Below are 23,292 nucleotides of genomic sequence, written 5' to 3' on the forward strand. Positions count from 1 at the left end.
GTGAAAAGGTTAAATTTGAAATTTTACTAAAATTTATTACTATAAAATAAACTTAAATTAAATTTTGATTACTTCTATCTCAAACACTTAAATCCGGAACATGCAATTAAAACATCCACGGTGCGATATAATCAGTTATTGCATACGTTATCATATCATTTATGCACTCTTTCAGAGATGATAAAAGCATAGAGCAACCTTGTTACCACATCATATTCAATCATCCTGCTGAAAGCATTTTATCTCAAAAAGCTCAAAAAAATCTATAAAGAGCGTCAATTTTGCTCAATTAAACTTCAATTTGCACCAAGTTTTTGTACAGAGACTTCATGATTATTTTCACGTTAATTTCTCTCCTTTTCATTGCAATTTCACCCTTTTCTCGTTACAGGTTGGAAACATTTGTTCCTCTCCAGTATTTTCGTTGGGACGGCTATGTTGTGCAAAGAACAGGGTATTACTGTTACCGGCGTCTGTGCCATCTATGAAATCTTCGTAGCACAGAAGGTAAGACATAACTCAAGAATATTCATTATATCCTCAGCCAATCATTAACCTTCGAGTATTTATAATTCGTCCGAAAATCTATATACGCTCTATACGCTGAATGTAGCACGATTTTTAATGCAATTTATCGCATTTGTTAATTGGACCGAACTGATGGAATTATTTTCATTGGTTCTTTAATTCTTATGCACCACCGTAAATCCTAGTGGGATTTATTTAGTCATGATGTTGGGATTTAGTCACTGTGTTTCATTACCCATGTAGATTAATGGTGGAAATATTTTATATATACCTTTTTTGACGATAAATTAGTCACAAAGTTTTATAATTTTCTCATTTTAATTGGCCCATTACTTTGCATCCATTTACCCAAAATTAAATCATGCACTTGTGAGTAATTAATAAAAATTTATCATAGTAATTTTCACCAAAAAAAACCAAAAATGGAAACTATTTTTCCATTTGACATTATTAATGAAATAAACATTATCTGTAGCAGAATGAACAGTATTTTGGTAATAGGGGGAAGTGGGGTACTTTTCAAACTGAAGCACCTTTGAAATTGGTTTTTTTGCCTATTTTAAATAAAATTGAGCCTTATCAAGATATAATTTAGCTGCACAAATCCATTGAGAAGCTAAATTACATTATGATATGGTTCAATTACATTTAAAAATAGGAGAAGAATCCCAATTTCAAAGGTGCCCCACTTCCCCCTAATGGCCAGTAAAATATTCACTTTGTCACAAAATAAAAAAATGGGTAAAAACAGCTTAAGAATGCTCGAACTCGTGAATAAGTTACCTTATCCTAAACGTACACGCATTATTAATTAGGATAAAAATTTATTATTCCGTAAAAACTAGTGTTGTCCTGGGTCTCTGAACAATCAATTATGCGGTCTCCAAAACCCAGGAAATGGAGCTCGAAATGCCTTTTCATGGCATTTCAAAGACAGTCCCTTCTTAACAGGAACTCTGTCTTTTCGATCTCATTCTAATCGGGGGAATTTTAAATTATGACGGTTAAATTTTTTAAAAGAACTGACTTCTGCACTTTAAATAATCAATTGGAACTTGTCAGGGATATCAAAACTTAGAAACCAAAGTTATTCCTAAACAGGGTAAATTAAGCTAATACAAAACCTGCTCCAAATGGAAAATTTTTGCTACTCCAAATAGAAACGTCATTGTTTTCATGACAAATACAGTACTAAATTACTATATTTATATATTTTCTATACCACAGTTTCATTATTTAGTTAATTTTGCTCTAAATAAAGCGAAAATCCAACCATATTCACAAATTTTAATTTGTTAATTTCTCAGAAAAATTAAAAGTGTACCTTTTCACCATCTAATTTTTCATCGATCGACCATGTTTTCCAATGAAAAACACAATGAAGTGACTGTTATTTATTCGTTTTTTTTAACATTTATGTCATATTTCTGGCTAATTTTAGTTAAAATAAGTTCTAATCTTTATTATTAGCGGTACGTGAAGTTTTCAAATGAAATAATTACCTATTTCGTGAACAAAAAGGATTTTTCTGAAGTGTCTGCAAATGTTTCAACAGGAAACACAGGAAATATGATTTTTTTTAAATAGGTTTTCTTATTATCTCAGATGAGAAAGGAAAAAAGAACAAAAATAAGAACAAATCCTACACTCAAGAGCAACTCAACAAGGTTTTGGAAGCCTTTCGTCGCGATTTCACTCACACTGTTTGTCTCCAATTAGAAACTTTCCCTTGTCTCCATTTGGATTAATATGTTCCCAATAGAAGCATTTTACACTCGCGTATTTCTCTTGTATTTAAGAAGTTTTCAAATTATATCTAAGGAATTTTTACTAAACAGTAACATTCTAGAAGAGTTAAGGAGCAATTTTATGTAATTCTCCTCAGAAAAAAATATGAACTTATTGTGTTGAATTTTCTGTCAAAGTTAAAGCGTCTGGAAATGGTTTTGAATTAGGACATTTACCCTAGTTGACAAATTAGCTCTCTAGAGCCTTTATCACTTTTGACCTTGTAAAACCGTTATTAGGAATGGTACAAGGTCATCACACAAAATCCGGAAAAAGATATTTGAAAATGGTGGGGTAGTTTCAACCCGGTGATGTTTTCGTATAGGGGGAAGTGGGGCACCTTTGAAATTAGAATTTTTACCTATTCTTAAATGTAATTGTGCCATATCGCGATATAATTTGACTGCACAAACAGATTGAGAAGCTAAATTATATCACGATAAGGCTGAATTTTATTTAAAAATAGGTGAAAAATCCCAATTTCAAAGGTGCCCCACTTCCACCTAACTCATTTACCAAATGTTTATGAACTAAATTCAATCTAACTGAGCCCAAATAGTTCCTCTCGAATATTGACTATGTGGCATACTACAAAATGGCTACAAAATATTTCTCATTAATTCGAAATCCATGCATGAGTGAACAGCCCTTCTCTCCCTAAGCATTTTCTATATGTTTAGTAAAATACCTGTTATTCGTATGGGAAAGAGCTAGGTGAAGGAATAATCAAGGTCAATTTCAATTATGTTATTATTATTATTTAATTGGTCAATTTAATTATGTTAACGCAGACATATGGAGAGCAAGTTCCAGAAAACCCGAAGCTGCTATCTCTAACCGTTTTTAATTTAAGTATGGTCGCATAGACAGACAGATAAAATTTGGTCAAAAACAAAATTAAAAATTAAATGATTAGTGGACTCTAATTTCAGTTTGTAATTAATGCACTGGTAAATTAATTTAGGCAAGACCACCCAATGTGTTGATTGGTAGAGTACTTGTACCAAGAAAAGCATTTAGATGAAAATTAAGGGGTTATAGGAAACTATTTTTTTAATTTCAGTTGATTAAAGTAAATCCTATAAATTAATTTAAAACACAGTTTTGATTTTTAGTTCAAATAAATCAGAAGAAACTTTGTTTGAGTGGTTTTCAGGGGTAAATCTTCAGTGAGAACTCAATTACCACTGAAGACTTTGTAAGGGAAATGAGAAAAGAATATGGGATTGGGGTGAAAAATGAAGTGATGTGTTCAAGAATTACTATCAATAGGGGTATGAGGATGGTGGAAAAAGTTAGTCTTGAGTGAAATTGACAGTTTTAAAGTGTGAGAATGAGGGAAAATTAGCAAATTCCAAAAGTTCAAACACTACACAAACTTTCCTCTCATTTTCCTCCAATGCAATTTATGTAATTTATTGAATTTCCTTAGAATTGCACCAAACGTGAGAATTGTTCCAGTCTTTTATGCATTCTGAGTTATTGGAATACAGTGTTGGGAGTTGGGGTTGATTGAGACTTTCGTTTCATGTGAAATTTATTACTTTATAGCTTTTCACACTCCTGTGTCGGGGAAGGTTTCTTGGTTGGTTCATGGTTGGTACAAACTACAAGAAGTTACTATTTCTTCAATTATGCAAAATATATAAACATTTTTTTATAATGTGTGAAGGTCACAATAACTTTGGTATCTTGAATTAAATAGGGTTTTATTCTCCGGTTAATCGTAGATGTTTTACTACAAAATACAAAATTTTGAGTTAAATTTCTCTCTATGTACAGATGCTCCAAGTGTAGCACTATTATTATATTTATCTTTGGATGACAATAGCAATACTTGCATCAACTTATGATATTAACATTTACCCTATTTTGATTTTCAATATAATGCACGCTATATAATACGTATACATAGTTATTATGTTGCAAACCCCTTGCAACTTTCTTCCCATATTCCAGTCCCACCTTCTTCCCACTCCATTCCTTACTCCAATTTCCCTCATTCACTAATTTAATATATTGACAATTGAATAAAAATTTAGTCTTGCACAACCAGCCGCATCATTCACTTCGTTGGGCTACATTTTTGGTGTTTTCGCCCATTTCGGATCGATGCAATATATGTGCAATATATGTGTATGAAGTATAAGAATTTAAATTTAAAGTGATAAGCAAAAAGTGATAGTAGTGAAGTAAAGAAGCAGAAAATTCTTGGATGAAGAAAGGAGGAAAGCAGAATCGGAAGAGTCTTCATTTGAGAACAAGAGTTGTTGTTATCGAACCAGACAACTCAAGAACTCTTCCCAGAGACGAAGGGACATCATTTGGAACACCAGGACTGTTGGGAAACCGCTCAAACTCCATCGCAGGAATAACCCCTCTTTTAGAGGAGATAAGAGATTGGCCTGTTGTCACCACACCAGAATTTCCACGAAGGAATTTATTCAACCGGCAAAACACACTTGATTGGGACTTTTCTCCAGCGAGTTCAACGAGGATGCCGCTAAACAGGACACCACCAGAAACCAATCAAGGAGGACTTCTTGGGAATGGCGGTTGTACTGCAGAAGATTCAACCAACAATACCAGCTCCAACACAGATGGCCCGATGCTGAGCTTCAAAGAGTACTTCAGGAATATTCCCATCCTTACGGGTGAGCCAAAAGTAGCTTCTATTTTCTTCTCATTATGTGATATAGCTTATTCACGGTACTTCGCGACACCCAATTTTGCCAAAGACCCAGAATTTATCGGGATTATAGCACTCAAAATTAGCCCAGATATATTTGTGCGCGTGCAAGGCTCAAGCTTTATAAGATATGAAGATTTGAGAACGGAGTTACAAGGAGCGATCTTTCCCGACTTAAGCATAAATGATTCATTGATAGCTTTGCAAAACCTTACCGCGAAACCGCGTGAAAATTTAAAAGATTTTGCTACACGAGTGCAGGAAGCTTTGGATGTACTTAATCATGCGTACTCAGCTAATCTTGCGGGAAAAATTACACCCATGATCTTAGAATCAAATACTCGGTTAGCTATTGAAACATTTGGGAATGCTATAAGAAATATTGCTGTACAAATCATGGTAAAATCCCGTCAATTTGATACTTTGCAATCAGCTCTTGTTTTTGCTGAAAATCAAATTAAAAGAATGCAGCAAGTAGGGAATTATCACCAAGATCCGCAGAACTCTCAAAATCATGGATTGAATAATTTTCAACAAAATTCATATAATCAGGAATCCCCTCAGGGTATGACCTTTGGTGAGAGAAATAATAATTTCGGTGATGTTCAATACAGAGGAAATGGACGAAATTTTAGAGGACGCAGATGGCGTGGCAGAGGAAATAATTCAAATCCATGGTCATATTCCACAAGATTTTCCTCACAAGAAAATGGCGCTTTATTTTCTAATCCTTATCAAAATTCATATCAGTCGCCTTTCCCGAACTTTCAAACGCAAGGAAATTTTCAGAATTCATTCCCTAATACATCTCAGCAGATGAACCATTTTCAGAATCCATTTGTAGGTTCCAATACAAATTCTTTCCAACAACGTCCGCAGAATCCAACGAATTTTAACAATTCTGGTGGATCAAATTCATTCGCGCAAAGAAATCCAAATGGTTCAATGAGTGTTGATATCACTCGGGGGAATAATTCACAAAGTTTCTTTCAACCCCCACTGAATTCCACTTCATTTCCAAGAGGAAATCAATCAATGATCGCACCAAACAGAAATGGATCATATTCAGGCGTTAATTTAATCGATTTAGGCCCTCAGTCAGAAGAATCTACTGTGTCAAATGACATGGGAAACTGCGAGGGGTCGGCACCCTAACATCCCCTGTCGACCCTCAATCCTTAGAATATGTTCATCATTATTTAGCGGGAGAGCTTGATAATACACCAATAATTGATGTTTTCACATCCGCAAGCCCCCCAAATATTCCGCTGAAATTTCTCGTAGATACTGGAGCGAGAAGATCATTCATAAAGAGCTCATGCCTTTTACCAGATACAAAAATTATGTCATCTAATTCAGTCCCCGTAGGAGGAATTGTCTCTGGAGTCCTCCATACCCTTGGCACATCCACTTTAAGCCTCGGTTTCTATTCTACCAGATTTCTCCCGATTGATTGCCAAATTCAAATTTTTCCTAAGTGCAATCATATCTATTTTGATGGAATAATCGGTCGAGATTTGTTGCAAGAACTCGATGCATCAATAAATCTCAAATACAGACACGTAATTTTCAATAAATTAAATATTTTGGTACCATTTACCTTTGACACGCTGAGTCATTTTAAGAAGATCGAAATGGAAGATGAAAAATGCGACAAGAAAAATCATGGGATCAAGAAAAACGAATTAAAAACAGAAATGTCTAAAGATACTGAAAATCGCGAAATTGAGAATATAGATTTAATTAGTTTTAAGGATAATGATATAGTAGTTAAGGAAATAATGGAAATAAAAGTCTCAAACGACAATGAACCCTCCTCTGGTTCTCATGAAAACAACGGAAATGCACTCTCCACGAGCTTGCCCAATGACGCAAATAGACATGCAAAAAGTACCGATTTCGCAATTTTCAAAAATGATTTGTCAATCGATCCCTTTCCACAAAAACAAAATGAACCCTCTTTGAGTTCATCAATTGACGCAAAAGAAAGTTTCCATTACACACATGATTCAGCGCGAGCGCGAAAAGAAGATGACACCGTGAATAATAAAAATTATGCAATTCGGCCAAAATATACAAAACAAATGGTGTATGCATTGCTGGACAACGTAACACCATATCTCAGGGCAACGACACATAAATTGCCATCTCACTCGTCAACGATTATAGAAGTCCCTATTTTAAGTGATGAGGAGGCAGTTTTGTGTTTTGCTCCAGAATTGGGTCACGAGGTTCACATTCCAGACTGTCTTGTATATCCGCGAAATCACAAAGCAAAAATTTTGATAAGAAATGTGAGTGACGATGAAATCGAGATACCCTCTTTCATCCCACGCACTATTTCACTTAAAAATTATGATATTTATCCCGTACAAGATCTGATTGGAAATAATTCAGTTAATGATGAGGATAGGATAGAGAAGATCATGAAGGACGTGAAAATAAATGGCTCTCTCTCTGCCGATCATCGCGATATATTAAGGAAGATCTTTAAGAAATATCAGAATACCTTTCACTTAAAGGGAGATTTGTTATCCTATACGAAGAGTGAAGAATACGAAATCAGGACAATGCCTGGCGCAGGCATCGTTAACGAGAAACCGTATAGGTTCCCATTTCATTTAAGATCGGAGGTGAAAAAGCAAATACAAGAGATGTTGGATAGCGACATTATACAACCCTCTTATAGTCCATTTAATTCACCTGTCTTAATTGTGCCGAAAAGACCTGATTCGGGAGGAAACCCGCGTTATCGAATCGTGATAGATTTTCGTAAATTAAACGAGATCACGGTCCCGGATACATATCCGATCGGGAATATCGATGATATTTTTGATAGCTTGGGTAAAAGTAGATGGTTCTCAACATTGGACCTCGCGTCTGGATATTTTCAGATGAAAATCGCAGAATCGAGCAGACCGAAAACCGCTTTCAGCGCTTTGGGCTCACACTTCGAGTTCAAAAGACTGCCACAAGGGCTTTGTAGTGCCCCTGGTGCATTTTCAAGAATGCTGCGTAATGTTCTTGGGAATCTGTTAGATGGTATATGTATGTCCTACTTGGATGACATCATCATCTACTCAGAGACCTTGGAAGACCACTTCTTGAAAATTGCAAAAGTTCTTGAAAGGTTATCGGACTTTAACATTAAGCTGCATCCAGAAAAATGCGATTTTGCGAAGACTGATCTGATATATCTAGGGTTCCGAATATCAGATAAAGGACTCGCTTGTGATCCTGCTAAAGTTGAAGCTATCGTGAACTATCCAGCCCCGAAAAACGTCAAAGAGGTTAGATCTTTTATAGGTCTTGCTTCATATTACCGTCGGTTCATACCACAATTTTCGGATCTTGCCTATCCCATTACACGTCTAACGAAAAACGATGTACCATTTGAATGGACATCCCTATGCGATAAAAATTTCAAAATTTTGAAAGATAAATTGTGCTCCTATCCAGTATTACAATTTCCTAATTTTTCGGAATTTTTTACACTATCGACTGACGCGAGTAATCATGCATTAGGTGCGGTCCTATCACAGAATGGACATCCGATATGTTATGCAAGTCGAATTTTAAGCCCTTCGGAAAAGAATTACTCCACGATAGAGAAAGAGGCGTTAGCAATTTACTATTATTGTAAATATTTTCGAACATATTTGCTTGGACGTCCCTTTCTCATTGAAACTGACCATAAGCCACTACAGTGGGTCTATAGTATTAAAGACCCCTGTTCAAGAATATTGAGATGGCGATTGGCATTACAGGAGTATCAGTATAAAATCGTTTATAAAGCAGGTGCTAAAAATTCAAACGCAGATGCTTTATCGAGAATACCGCAGGATAATCAGGAAAATGTCAATGTCGTAACACGGGCACAATCCAAATCAGCAAAAATAAGTGCGGTTGACTCATATCCACATTTTTCATCGATAAGAGATATAGATATTCCCAAAGTTTTGCTGGAAATAAAGTCTGAAAATTTAAAACCGAATCAATCGGGAAATATATTTTATTTTATTCCCGAGGATAGTTGTCCAGATGATTATCCAAATATAGAAAAGTCCACTTTAAATTCAGTTTTAAACTCAAAAGAAATTTATAAAATCTTTACACATCAGACCCAAATGAGTCTTGTAATTTTGATGAAGATGCCCTCAGTAGCACGAATTTCATATGAAACGCTTTTTATGGCTTTTTCTAAATTAAAAATATTTGTTGAAGAAAACAAAATTCAAATAATAAATTTTGATAAAACGAATTTGGATATAAAGCATTTGGAATATAATATTATTAGACGGATTATAAATTATATTTTTCGTGAATCCAAAATTGATCTCAATATGTATTTCCAGAAAATTAAATATTTACAAGATCCAATCAAAATTCAGGATATCATTAAAACTTTTCATGAAAGTCCTCTTGCTGGACATCGGGGTATCAAGGGCACATATCTGAGGATCAAGCAATCATATTTTTTCAAAAATATGAGACGCATAATTTCAAGATATGTCCAACGGTGTGAGGCCTGCCAAAAAAATAAGATCCGGCGAAACACGCGAATGCAAATGGCTATTACATCGTCAAGCCCGTATCCGTTTTATAAAGTCAGTCTAGACATTGTAGGTCCACTATCGGAGACACAAAGTGGAAATAAATACATCTTGACCGTGTACGATGACCTTACGAAATATTTGGTCGCGGTACCCCTGAAAGATCAAAGTTCAGAAACGGTCGCGGAAGCTTTCGTAGATCGGTTTATTTGTCTGTATGGGGTCCCAATTCAGCTATGCAGCGATCAAGGTGGTTGTTTTGTTTCGGATATTTTTAAGAAATTGTGTCGTTTATTACAAATCACGAAGATTCAGGCTAGTAGTTGGCACCCTCAGACGAGTGGGGGAGTTGAGAGATCACACAGAGGTCTTGGAGAGTATCTGCGTATTTACACTAAGAATAATTCTCAAGACTGGGATACGTGGATCGCAAAGGCTGTTGCGGCCTACAATTCCTCTGTTCATGAGGCGCACAACTACACCCCACACGAATTAGTATTTGGGGAAAAGTTTGATATGAATTCTTTGATTTCTCAGGAAGGTGTACCAATTTATACTCCTGATGATTATATAACCAATTTAAGAAGGAAACTTTCGTATACTCAGAGACTCGCCTTGGAAATGATTGCCAAAAACAAGAAAAAGAGTAAAGAGTATTACGATTCTAACTTAAATCCGGTTTCATTTAAAATAGGAGATAAGGTACTCATTATAAATAAGTCACTTCCGAGACAAGGAGAGTCCTCTAAACTGCTACCCAGACGTAAGGGACCATACGTGGTTACTAAAATAAACTCTCCCTTGAATACTACAATCCGAATTGGCAATCGAGAAAAAGTTTTTCACAACAATTTGTTAACTAAATTCATAGAATAATTTTCCTTTAAATGTTTAAATTGATTTCATTGCTGAAATCTATTTCTTTTATTTTATCCGATATTAAATTATTTTTGCGGTAGTTGCAGGATTGTTTATACTCCTTGCGGTCGGTACGGGAGCTCACGGAAATACGACAGACAAAATCATGATCACTCAGCTACAGGATTCAGGAAATTTTTACGTTCAGGAATTAGGAGAGACTTGTCTTACTGAAGGACACTGGACAATCATCGCCACCGTACATTTTCCGGATTTAGAACTTAATATAAACAGTTTAGAAAGAAATACCGTCAGGGTTGTAAATGCATGTGTTCAGCTGCATAATGATACTAAAGATTGTAACAATTTTAAGGCAAGAATTAACACCAGGATAGGTCAAATTAAGGAAGCTTTTGGAATTCTTGATCATCTTCTAACTCCTCGTAGGCAAAAGCGTGGCTTAATGAATTTAATAGGTCACGGTACCAAGCTTCTCTTTGGTACCGCAACCGAAGAAGATGTTGAAGAGATGAGATTCAAATTAGATATTGTCCATAAAGAAAATATGCGAATGGGTGATCTTGTAAATACTCAGACAAGCCTCATTTCTTCCACTCTTACGGAACTAAATAATACGAGAGAAGGACTTTCAAAATTAGCTCTAAAATTGTACATACTTTCGCAAAGAGTGAAGCAGATAGATACAAAAATATCGATTTTGGAACTTTTTAGCGATGCAGAAATTGAGTTTCAACTGGAATCCGAAAACATTGAACATGAATTAAACAATTTGTTACAAATAATTACTACAGCCACTTATGGGAAATGTCATCCTCTTTTGTTGTCCCCGACAAAATTAGAGAGAGCGATTCAAGAAGTAACGTTTCGACTTCCGGAACATCTTAAGTTACCTCCTTTATCAGTGTCACAGTTTTATAATGTGGCAAAATTAATTATAATTTCTAATAAAACTCAAATCACAGCTTTGGTAAACATCCCTTTGTGCGAAAACAAGGAATTTCGACTTCATAAAATCCTTGCTTTACCTTTTCGTGAAGAAAATCGTAGTCATATCGCCAAATTACAATACAAATATATTGCGATTGATACTCTTCAGGAACAATATACTCTCTTTTCGGATATTCAGTATCAAAAATGTACTAAAGTTAATAGTCTCTATATCTGTAACGCACATATACTCTTTTCGTCAATAGTTGCATCTTGCGAAGTATCAATCTTGAAAAATAAATCTGATTACTGTGTCTTGACAAATTACGAATTTGACCATAGTATTTGGATTTATTTAAAACGTAACACATATCTGTATATTGTTCAAGAGCCAACAAAAATTCAAATAATTTGCAGGATGGATAGAAATCCTGTATATCGTACAATAGAGAGAAAAGGTGTAGTTGAACTGAGAACAGGTTGTTATTTAAATGATAAAGGCATTCAGCTTCATGCAGCTCCGAAAATTACTCTTTCTTCAACGCCATATATCTTTCACAAAAATTTAAAATTTAGTCAAATTTCTTTTAAAGAATATTTTATGAATAATACTCCTGTAACTCTGACCTCGAATACAAATTCGGAACACTTGCAAATTTTAATAAAACGAACTAACGAATTTAAAAATAAAATTGAAGAAGTTCAGGAAACATTTTCGGATTTTGATGGACTTGAAGATAACAATAACATATTAATTCCATCCCTTACAGTACCATCTGTACTTGTGATAATTTTAATTGTTTATTTCTTATATAAATTTTTCAAAAAATCTGTTCCGAAAACCGAGTCTAATACGGTATTACAGTCTCAGTCTTCTAATGTGCAAGTAACGCCACAGATTGCCCTATTACCGAGCCAAAGTGTAGTAATAACTGAGCCATCGATTTCGCAACCACCTGATACACCTGTAAATGATTCATCTAACGCAGTTGTAGATCCATCTCTCCGTCAACAAGTACCAAGAATAAATTATGTCACACTATAGAAAATTATATATTTCCATAGAAAAGCTACTTTTGGTAAACCAATTACTTTTATATGATTTAAAAAAAGATTTTTTTAATTCATTTTATATTATTTTTGTATCATTTATTAGGGATCTATTCATTTTATGGGTAAAAATTAAAAAAAAAAGAAAAAAAAAATTAGAAAAATAGAAAAAGAAAAAAAAAGTTAAGGAATAATCTACTTCAAAAAGGGGAAAGAAAAAGTATTGAAAAAATTAAAAAAAAAAATAAATTAATTAAAATAAAATAATAAGTAGATATCATTAAACAATGTCAAAAGAAATCTATAATACAATCAATTATAATTTTTAGATAAATAAGGGTTAATTATGAATGACTATAAACAGGAATTTTTAATATTGATTTGGGTAAATTTAACTTCAATTTATAAAGCCAATGTATTTGTATTGTAAAATTTGTAAGACTAACCAACTTTTGTATTGTATTCCATCGCACCCACTACACTACGATTTCCATTCGATTCCATCTACTACGATACGATTTCCATTTTTTTTTCCACAACTTTAACATTTGTTTCCTTCGGAAACTCCCTATATGGGGAGGAAAATGTTGCAAACCCCTTGCAACTTTCTTCCCATATTCCAGTCCCACCTTCTTCCCACTCCATTCCTTACTCCAATTTCCCTCATTCACTAATTTAATATATTGACAATTGAATAAAAATTTAGTCTTGCACAACCAGCCGCATCATTCACTTCGTTGGGCTACAATTATTGAATAGCATTTTCAATTAATAGATAAAGAGAATTTTAGCCCGGGGTCAGTGTTTGCAGAGAAACCGAGTAATTAAGCGATTTCGACTAGTGATTTATTCTCAAGTTAACAATTCTATAGGTATGGGAGGTAGACCCCAAAATGACGTCAATTTGAATATTTAATGTTAACACATCATTTAGCACGGGCTCAAACAATTTGCAATTTAGTTCCCTGTGAAATGGCTCAGGGAATGCAATTGCAAATCGTGTCGAGAATCTCTCTCCATTTGGTAAATGCGACAGCGACATACTATAGGTACATGGTGGGTGTATTTTGTTAGATAAATAAATAAAACAATTTATACCCGACAATTCAATTGAGTCATAAAACACTTGGATAATTCAATTACCACCCCATCTACTACCCTCGCTATGTACCACTCAATTGTAAGTCCAATGTCGATCTTCCTTCAATAGAACTATCGGAAAGATAGAAATAGCCACTAATAAACATGTTTTAGCTTGGGTGAGTTGTGATCCAAAAGTAGGAAATCCGGTGTGTATACAGATTGAATACAGACACGAATTTCATTTCTGAAAATTCTAGATCTAGATTTAAAAGTTACAGCTGATATGTGACAGCATAAATAAAATTTGATCAGCATAAAGGTAAACCGTGAATTGCAAATACCTAAAAATAGGGACGTGGTTCTTGACAAAGGGAAATAAGAAGGTACACTGAGAAAAAAAAGAGGGTGCACTTTAACACTTTTTAGATGTAAAAATACAGTGGGTATCAATAGTTTGTTGCCTAATGCATGTTTGAGAAGTCAAGTGAAAAAAAATTATAGAAAAAATTACTTTTATAAATTTTGCTTTTTGCAGATGAGTTCCCTGTAATCCGTAGATATTATTTATATTTTTCAAAAAAATAATTAATTTTATTTCATATCAAAAATAATTGTTTTCCAAAAGTTGGTCATTTTTGAAAAATCAAAAGTTTGTTGCCTAATTTAAAAAACTAATTTGAAATGATCAAAACATGCAACCAACTTAATGTAAACCGGTTACATTTTGGGTTTATGTCATTTGAGAGGCAAATGGTGGGTTTGTACATTTTTAAATTTGTCAAAATGGTAAATATATGTATATAAAAGTGATTATAGAAAACAAGAAATAATCTGTTTTTTGATAATCTATAATTTAGGTTAAAAATGGCTAGTAAGAAGGAGTTAAAAGGTGGGAAATCGTCCAGAGATACTGCCGAAATAAATCTGCGTCGTTAATTGCCAAATTTAATAGAAAATTACGAAAGGTTAGACATAAAATATTCAAATATTATATTAATGAGGTACGAGTACATCTGAAAAACGCTACTGGCAGACCTAGGGTATCGACTCAGAGTGGTGATAACAGCATTGTAAGTATCTCTGATAGTGACCCAATGATGTCTGCTTCATAAATTAAAAGACAGTTGGTTACTGAAGGTACACAGGTCCCTACAGTTACAAAAACCAGCACATTTTGAAAGAAAATGGTAAGAATGTTTGGGTGGCTCTCAATATTCCATTGGTTAGCTAGTTTAATCTGGATAAAATATTGTAGTTTTACTTGTTTAACATGTTTCAAGTAAATTAAAAATGTAAAAATGTAATTTTTTCTATCATTTTTTGCACCTGGTTTCCCGAACATACTTGAGGCAACAAACTTTTGACACCCACTGTATATCAACATTTTATAATATTAATTTTACACCTTTTTAGGGGTAAAATTAACATGAAAAATGGTAACTTTTCTGCTGAGATCTTTATAAGGTCTTCAAAACACGAAACCTGGCTTTTAAATATATTTAATATTTAACATAAAAATTAATATTGGCTCAAAAGTAGATATGACGCTTATTGACAGTTATTTACTCTGAATCAGACATTATTAACTGGACCACAACATTGCACAAAGCTGTGATTTTTTAAAGAATCACTGGTACTATGCTATATTAAGGATTCGTAAACATAGTGATTTTTTTCTATTTTATTTAAAACCACTTCACAACTTGTCATTTATTTTATTTGCCCTAAAAATATCGAGAAAATTGTCTCAACATTGTGAGATTTATTGTGTGCAATTTTATCTCAATAGCTCTTCGGAGCTTTGAATTCGTTGTCACAGTGCAGTGGTTTGCACTTGCGATACAATTGAAAGTATTGCAGTATTTATTATATAAAGCTGTTATATAAATTATAAACAAACATTTTTTTAACACAAAATGATTTAGTACATTTCCATAAAATTAAACTAACTTAATTAATTTTTGTTGTATATTGAATTAGTTATGTTACGTCTCAATGAAGTGAATAAATTTTATGATTAAAGTATTAAAAGAATATAATTAAAAAAAACAATTAATATAAATAATAAAAAAATATATATTTGTATAATTTCCCATATTATTTGAATAAAAATGATATACAGTTTTTGATGCCTTACCAAAATTAACTGGAAAAATTTTGATTACAGATCCAAACACAACAGTATCTTTATTACAATTTAATGAGACTGACATTTAAATCCCATTTTCATACCATATGTGTGCAAATGACTCCAATTTTATTTAGTTTTTATACAGTGCTGATTGAAAGAAAAACTAGAAGAAGAGAAAAATAAACCGACTGTACTTCCTACTAAAAGTTTTCCTACAGTCAAAATTTCTTTCTTCATTTCTCATGAGCATTAATGTGTTTACATTAAAGGAACTGTACCGAAAATTATGAACACAGTCATTTAATAACATGAAAATACTTGCAAAGATACTTGTCTTTTCGCAGAGTAGAAGGTGGAGTTGTATGTAAAGCATACTAAACCCTTTTCACGATTCTTTTTAAGAAAAAACCTTGAAGCTCTAGCAGTAAAAATAGTATCCCAGATTACATAAATATTAATGTTTGTTTCACTCTTGGATTCACGTAGAACGTAGCTAATATAAAGAATTAGTTAAAAAACCAGGATATTAATCATTTCTTCTGAGATAAAGAATTTTATGTCAGTGGTAACAAAATCCCCCCCTCCTATTTGGCAGAATAATGTCAAGCGAGATCAGTTATATGATCTCAAAATTTATTTTGAAATTATAACATAATTTTGCATAATTTTCTTTTCTAATTTTAGGATACTCATAATCAATAAATTAAATTGACCTACATAAACTCACATACACATTTTGATTTTTTTATTAGAAATAAATAATATATACTTTTGCAAGAATTAGATTGACTAGTTCTAAATTTCAAGTCAGATATTTCTTGAATAAAGGATGTATTCAGAAATTTATGTTGAAGTACCGTGATTACGGGTGACTTTTACACCATCCTGTTCGTAAGCTTTTCTTTACTTTTAGAACTGAAGGATGGTCTTTACCATTCCAATCTACCATGTCTGATCAAGTCAAGTAGAAAAATTGAGAACGTCAATACCGATATAAGTTTTCGAACTTGGTTATCTCCTTGGTTAAGATATCGTCAACTAGGATGGTTAACTCAAGGTTGATAAAAAAAATCCACAACCTCAAAATTGTTGTTCATCATCGTGCCTTGTTTGGCAATGTGTATAGCTGATGCTCGAATTAGTCACAATAGATTTGAATTTCGATAACCCGAAATTCGAAACCGGTTTTCGAGTGTTTTCACTTGGGAAAACCTATGGCTGTTATCAAACATCAAGCAGAGTAATCGGCTCAATATCCAATGAAAAGATAGTTTGACTTCTTGCGATATTTGTGCCAGTTGGTACAAGTGAGTTCTCTTTAGAATTTCGAAGTACGGTAACTTCTCACTTATCTGTGTTCTTGGTTCTGAAATGTTTCTAGAATCATAGGTTTATCAAGACGTATTGCAATTCAAAGTTTTTTATCTATGTACGTACATACTCGTACTAAATTCACATTCACTTATTCTTTGTTAATTCCACAATAAAAATCCACGTTAAGGAAAGAACCATAACTTAACTGAGAAAAACCATACTGTAAATTTGAGTACATTTGGTTTATTCGAAAAGCTTACTCGAAAGTGAAAAATGTCCATAAACATTTCTTAAATTTTATTAACATCCGGATAAAAGAGTGTAATTCCCCATAGAGTCATCGCGCAAGTTCTTTAACAACTTCTTTTAGTGTGGTTAGTACTTAATAGAACTTGAGTAAAATTTACACAAACTTTAAATTGAAATTTTCGAACATAAACGATATTTTGTTCAAAAAAGAATAACCTATTACTTGTCTTTTGACTGAGTGAGATACTTTGGAAATAGCTAATGCTATTCGTGACACTAAATTTATAAATTATTCACTAATCTCTGTATGAATATGTATCATGATATTTTGAAACAACAATGGTTTACTTTATGGTTATAGAGATGGAAATTGAATCTTAAAATCTAAATTCTAAGCTTGTGAAAATAATCTTTTATACAGACATTATTTCAGAGTGTGTAGATCATTATAATAAAACGAGTGAGTTGACGTAAGTTATGTGCTTTAGAGAAATGGTAGAAAATGAGCTTCAACGTTTTCCAAGAGTTCAACAAAAATTGTAGTGAATAGAGAACAACAAAACTGGTGGAGAAAAAGGAAACACCATGAATGAAAATAGTTGAAATCCTTTGTATTTCGTAGATCCGGGGCGGCTAACTTCCGTTTTTATTATGTGCACAATACCCCCTTTACTTTTCAATCGTATGTGGGGAACATGTGCGGGCGCCAATTACGTCTTTCCAAAGGTTCTCCTTTCCCTTGGCCTCCCCAAAGTACCGCCAAAGCTCTCAACATTTTTAATGAATTTTCCTTCACAATGAGAAGACTCATACATAGAAAGATAGGGCGAAAATCCACTCTTATTAATTTAAAATGCATTTGATGGTAAATGGTAGCGAGAAAAAAGGGACGTTCTGTGTATACGCGAAGGTGAAAACCATCTGTTAGCGAAAAAGTCGCTTTCTCTGTCTGCAATATAATTATAAAAGCATTTTTCCTCTACTTTCTAATTTGCAGATACGCCTCAGTGATTTACAGCAACTGTGCCGAGCAATTTTGGGTGGAAAAAGTGTTTCCCTGCCATCTGGATCATGGCCCAATGAGGCATCCAAGCGTCTGGCTGTTCTGTGCCTAAGCACAATTGGACTTCTATTTGTCCGTCTTCAAATAATGGGATCCCAATTGCCAGTTTTTACCAGGTGAGCGCTTTTCTTTGCTATTCTTTTTATCTTTTCTTTTCTTTTTTTTGCACACGTCGTCGTTAGAATTGAAAGGCCCCTTTTGTAGGTCCCGTTACACCCACAAGAAAATGGAATATTTTTCTAATTTGCCATATCTATTCTCCTTTTCAAAATCCAATTCCCCAATAAGACACAAAAGACTATTTTTACGAAATTCTTAGTACATTCCAAAAATGAAGAACAATTATCAATTCTAGTCAAATATCTTATCCGAATAGAAGTGATGAACTTTTAGGCGTATGCCATATTGGAAATATCTTATATAAAGACTATAATTCTTGAAATTTATTATTTTTTTTTACAAAGTCTAATTTTCTACTAAAGAAAACACATTCGAATTGGAAAGTGACTAAGCACGTAAATCAATTGAGTTAATTGAGATTATTAGACATTAACCCTTTAATGACAAGACACTTTTTACAGACCAAAAATCAACAATAAAAATTTAACCGATAAACAAAATCAATGAAACGTCTTATATCTGACTGAATAATCCAACAGAGTTTGAGTTACTCTATTAGAGATTAGAGATTACTCTCTATTAGATAAAGCAGATTTATGCACAGAATTTCTAATCGATTATCCTTAGCCCTCAGTGTATGACAGTTTATAATAAATCTGTACTGCTAAATTTTACAAGCTAAATATTCTTGAGGATCAGCCTAAGTCTATTTGGGCCCTTAGGCTTATCATGACTGAAAACCTACACGGTGAAACAACTATAACAATTTCACAAACTCTTAAAGAAAAATAAATAAATTATTTTTATTAATCGTGTCGAGCTATTTGTATTACAAGATAATAATTTTACAATGTCATATGTCATATCCCGTGTTGGAAGAATCTGCTAAGTCCATTGTAGACCGCCCAGGAGCACCTTCGCGTGGTGTAAATGTTTTTTCCATGCTCCCTGAGTTGTTGGGCGAATACGGTACATTATATTAACGTTATTTTTACATGTTAAAATTGTCCAAATCAGACATTCAGATCTTTGCACCGGGCGGGACTCGAACTCACGACAACTATGAGTTAAGCCGGGAAATTTATCCGCCAAAGAGCCAACGGACATAAATAACATATAGGGGAAAGGCTCATAATTTTGGACAGTTTCTAAATTTGGACACTTTGAGGGTAAAATTGGACACTAAAAATAAATTGATTAAAATTGTGGATTTTTGTTCCAATATTTGATGAATAATGAATTCTATCTAAATCTTCGTCCCTTTTGGAAGATTTTAACACTAAATACGTTAAATTTTGAATATGATTTGAGTTAAAATTGCTTTGTTGAAAATTCAGTGTGAGCAATTACTTACGAGAAATATGACAGAACTTCGTGTTTACTTCAGTCTTATTTAGCTGTGGCGAAGTACTATTCCTCGATACTTTTAAGTGATAAGAGTTATATTATTAAATATTAAATGATTATTGTGTTAATTCACTTTAGTGGTGATTTGTACATTTGACCTGAAGTGAGATTTGCCTTGTGAATTACGTTTTTCGTGTGAAAAATAGGAAATTTACTAAGAGATTCAACAGTGAGGTAATAGTCCTTATTTTGAACAGGTGTTTTTTCCCGAAATTTCGTGAAGTTTTAGCTTTTGTTCGAAGTTAAAAGAAATTAACAAGGGAGGAGTCCGTGGTGCACTTGGTAAGAGCGTGCGGATCTTGGGTGGTGTGACCCCGGCTCGACTGTCACAGTTGTGAGTTCGAGTCCCGCCCGGTGCAAATGATTGAAGCGTCTGAATGGACATTTATCACGAAACATTGTAAACCGAATAAAACATTTGTAAACCGAACAATGTACAAAATGGCAATAAAAGCCCAGTACATCGAAATATATATTTAAAAAAAAAATTAACAAGGGTTCAGGGTTCTCCATAACAGTGAAAATGCCCTGTTTTCAGAAATGGGATATCATTCTAGTATTCTACATTCCTGCTTCCTAACTATCACTCTCAGATGCAGACTAGGTCGATGTCAAAATATGACATCCAGTCATAAAATTGAATCCTCTTCTGGGGGAGTCTTCTATGGTATGGTAATGTGTGAAGACATGGACATCAGAGCTTGTACAAAATGGCACAAAGAGGGCTTGAACTTTATGAATGATTGGTGAAAAAGGAGAGTACTCAAAGGCTTTTTGTTCACTTACAAGTCAGTACCATAAAGAGCTTTTACAAGCGAATAATAGCTCAATTGTCCCCCCACTTGTCTTAAAAATAAAACATTGCACTTTAGGGTATCCTGTGTACTGTTTACTTTCATTTATTTTACTTTTGTATTTAGCAATGACATTAAATAAACTTACGGTCTAACGCGTATTTTTAACGTGTGACATCGCACAGACAAGTGTCATAAGGACAGTGTTAGCGTGAAAAAAATTGCAAAGAACCACTTAAGAATTCTAGCTGCAAAGTTCAATTTTATATTTCAACGACGCGCGAAAAACCCACCAAAGCATCATCAACGCATCAAAAACTTTCCTCAGGGGTGCTCTTTGCAAAAGTTATGGAAACTCACGGAGCTTCGTGTTTCACTTAAAAGCTTGAGGAATGGTAAGACAAAAAACATAAAATACACGACACCCACACACAGCATATTATCATGGTGCTCTCGATTGTCTGCTCTATGTCTCCTCCACTGTCATGTAAAGACACCGCAGTTAAATTATGATTTAGGACCGTGGCGCGTATTCTGAAGCAAAAAAAAGCAAGAAGGATAAATTTGTATTAGCATATGGTAAGTGTGATTCTTTCATTGAATGTGCATTTAATCGATCAACTTTAGCAAAGTTGCTGCCATATATTTCGAAATACGTGATCGACTTTCAAATTATAAAGATTATAAAGAAAAAATTATAATATTATAATCAAAAATAATATTATATTATAATCAAAAATTATAAAGAAAACTAATACAATATATATTTTTATTAATTATAGTATACAAAAGTGACCGAATATCTTACTTATTTTTACCGTTTGAAAAATACAATTACAAAAAAACGTAAAATTAATTATCAGTTAATAAAATTATTCAGGATTCCAAAACCTTTCAATGAAATCCAGACTCTCCTCAATGATTTGAGAATTACGCTTTCTAAAAATGATTAGCTTTTGATACTGAAATCACTTTATTAGGAATTCTTCAAGGACATCGTGAAGAAACCAATGAGCGTCGGTGATATGGGAAAGCTCAGAAAAACAACGATTTTTCCCAAAGCTTTCGGCTCAGACTACAAGCCTTCCTCAGAAAAATCGTTATGAAGTAAACATATGAAGTTATACTACTATTTTCCTTTTTTATTACTCCTTAGGGATCAAATAAAGTATATTTAAAATTAATACCTTGTAAATATGAGCTCGATCTAAAATTTTTACCGGATTTGTAGCATCACAATAGCAGTGAACGTAAAAATATGGAAGCTAAAATGTACTCAAATGTAGGTATACTGGATTTTAGTGGGTAAATTTGTGGATGGGAAATGAAAATAATATGGGTGTGAAAATGGGAAAACCCATGGGCTTTATTTAAGTTTCGCACATGACGTCATTCCCACCGTGTACAACAGTCATTTATCTCAATGGGAATAACCAAGGATATGTGTCTTCATTTTTCCTCATACACGTCTTTGGGTTACAATCCATCAATTGAATATGAAAATGTACATTTTACATTTATTTTTCGGTTAAACTGTCAGACAATAGTCCCGTGGTTGCAAACAATGGACTCATGCAGAGTGTGCAAATGAAGCAAATCTCATAGAGACCATACAATGGTGAAAACTTTTTAATTAGTGTTGTTGCTAAAGAATAAAACCCTGATTTTCAATTTAGTGAATTACCCCTGTAAAAATAATGTAATCCAATTATCTAACTCTTAATTGTTTGAATCTGATTCTTGATTTAATCACAACCCCATTCGAAAATTGTATTTTGCCTTCGCATGTTTATTCGATCAAATATTACATCTTGGGTTCGATAAAGCCCTAATGGAGTTGTGAGAAGATTGAGACAGTTGCCTTAGTGAATAATTTATTTGTAACTACTTTAATGTGCTTTCTATAATCAGACAAGACTTTGAATTTCACCTTGAAGTTGACTTTGAGCCACACAATATAGAGCTTTGACTCTTGAAGGCTCTGAACCTTAATAAATTGTCACATTTTTTAGGGGATAGTGAGGATTTTATTTTTCTTGGGTGGTTTATTGGGACCTACCCTCTATAATTAGGTTTCAAAACCTAATTCAACTGAATATTAATGACATTTCTTTATCTAAAATAACTTTTTAATCATTCAATTCAATATAATTTTTAATTTACTAACTAAAATAATTTGATTATCCATCTTACATTGCATTCATCATCGTATTAGAGTAACTTCCAAACTCTCGGACAAAACAATGGAAAACTCCCTTCTTCATTGTTCTTCAAACCCTTCAAACTAATCCATTAACCCTTTAAATTGCCTACAAAACACTAGACAAATTTTCTTCAATGGCCCAAATTTCTAAAATTATATCCATTAGTAATGGGTTCCGGTCAAAATCCCGAAAGCCAAAATCCCGAACGTCACAGCTTCCCACGAAATTATTCTACACATTATCCTTCCTATAATTACATCCCTTTCAGAATTTTGAACATTCGGGATTTTGGCTTTCGGGATTTTGACTTTCGGGATTTTGGTTTTAGGGATTGTGATTTTCGGAATTTTGGCTGCCTCCGATTAGTAATACGTAGGCGATTTTCAGCCTGGTTGATGTTTAGCATGTTTGAGACGCGTTGGATTATTCTTTGATTATTTAAATAAATGTGTCAAAAAGACTAATCGAATTATATATCGTCAGTTAAATCAGCATTTGTCGTAACTTAATTTT

At 33.5% G+C, this 23,292-nt stretch overlaps 1 protein-coding gene across 1 annotated transcript in view; it reads left to right on the plus strand.

Moving 5' to 3' along the window:
- Nucleotides 1-23,292, plus strand: part of LOC129807130 (protein O-mannosyl-transferase Tmtc3) — a 325,993-nt gene that overhangs the window by 248,704 nt on the left and 53,997 nt on the right. The window contains exons 5-6 of the mRNA XM_055856176.1: nucleotides 392-507; nucleotides 18,189-18,370. Of these exons, the coding sequence (XP_055712151.1) occupies nucleotides 392-507; nucleotides 18,189-18,370 (298 nt within the window). The remainder of the gene's footprint in view (nucleotides 1-391; nucleotides 508-18,188; nucleotides 18,371-23,292) is intronic.

The sequence above is a fragment of the Phlebotomus papatasi genome, chromosome 3 (genome assembly GCF_024763615.1).
Source record: "Phlebotomus papatasi isolate M1 chromosome 3, Ppap_2.1, whole genome shotgun sequence".
NCBI lineage: Eukaryota > Metazoa > Arthropoda > Insecta > Diptera > Psychodidae > Phlebotomus > Phlebotomus papatasi.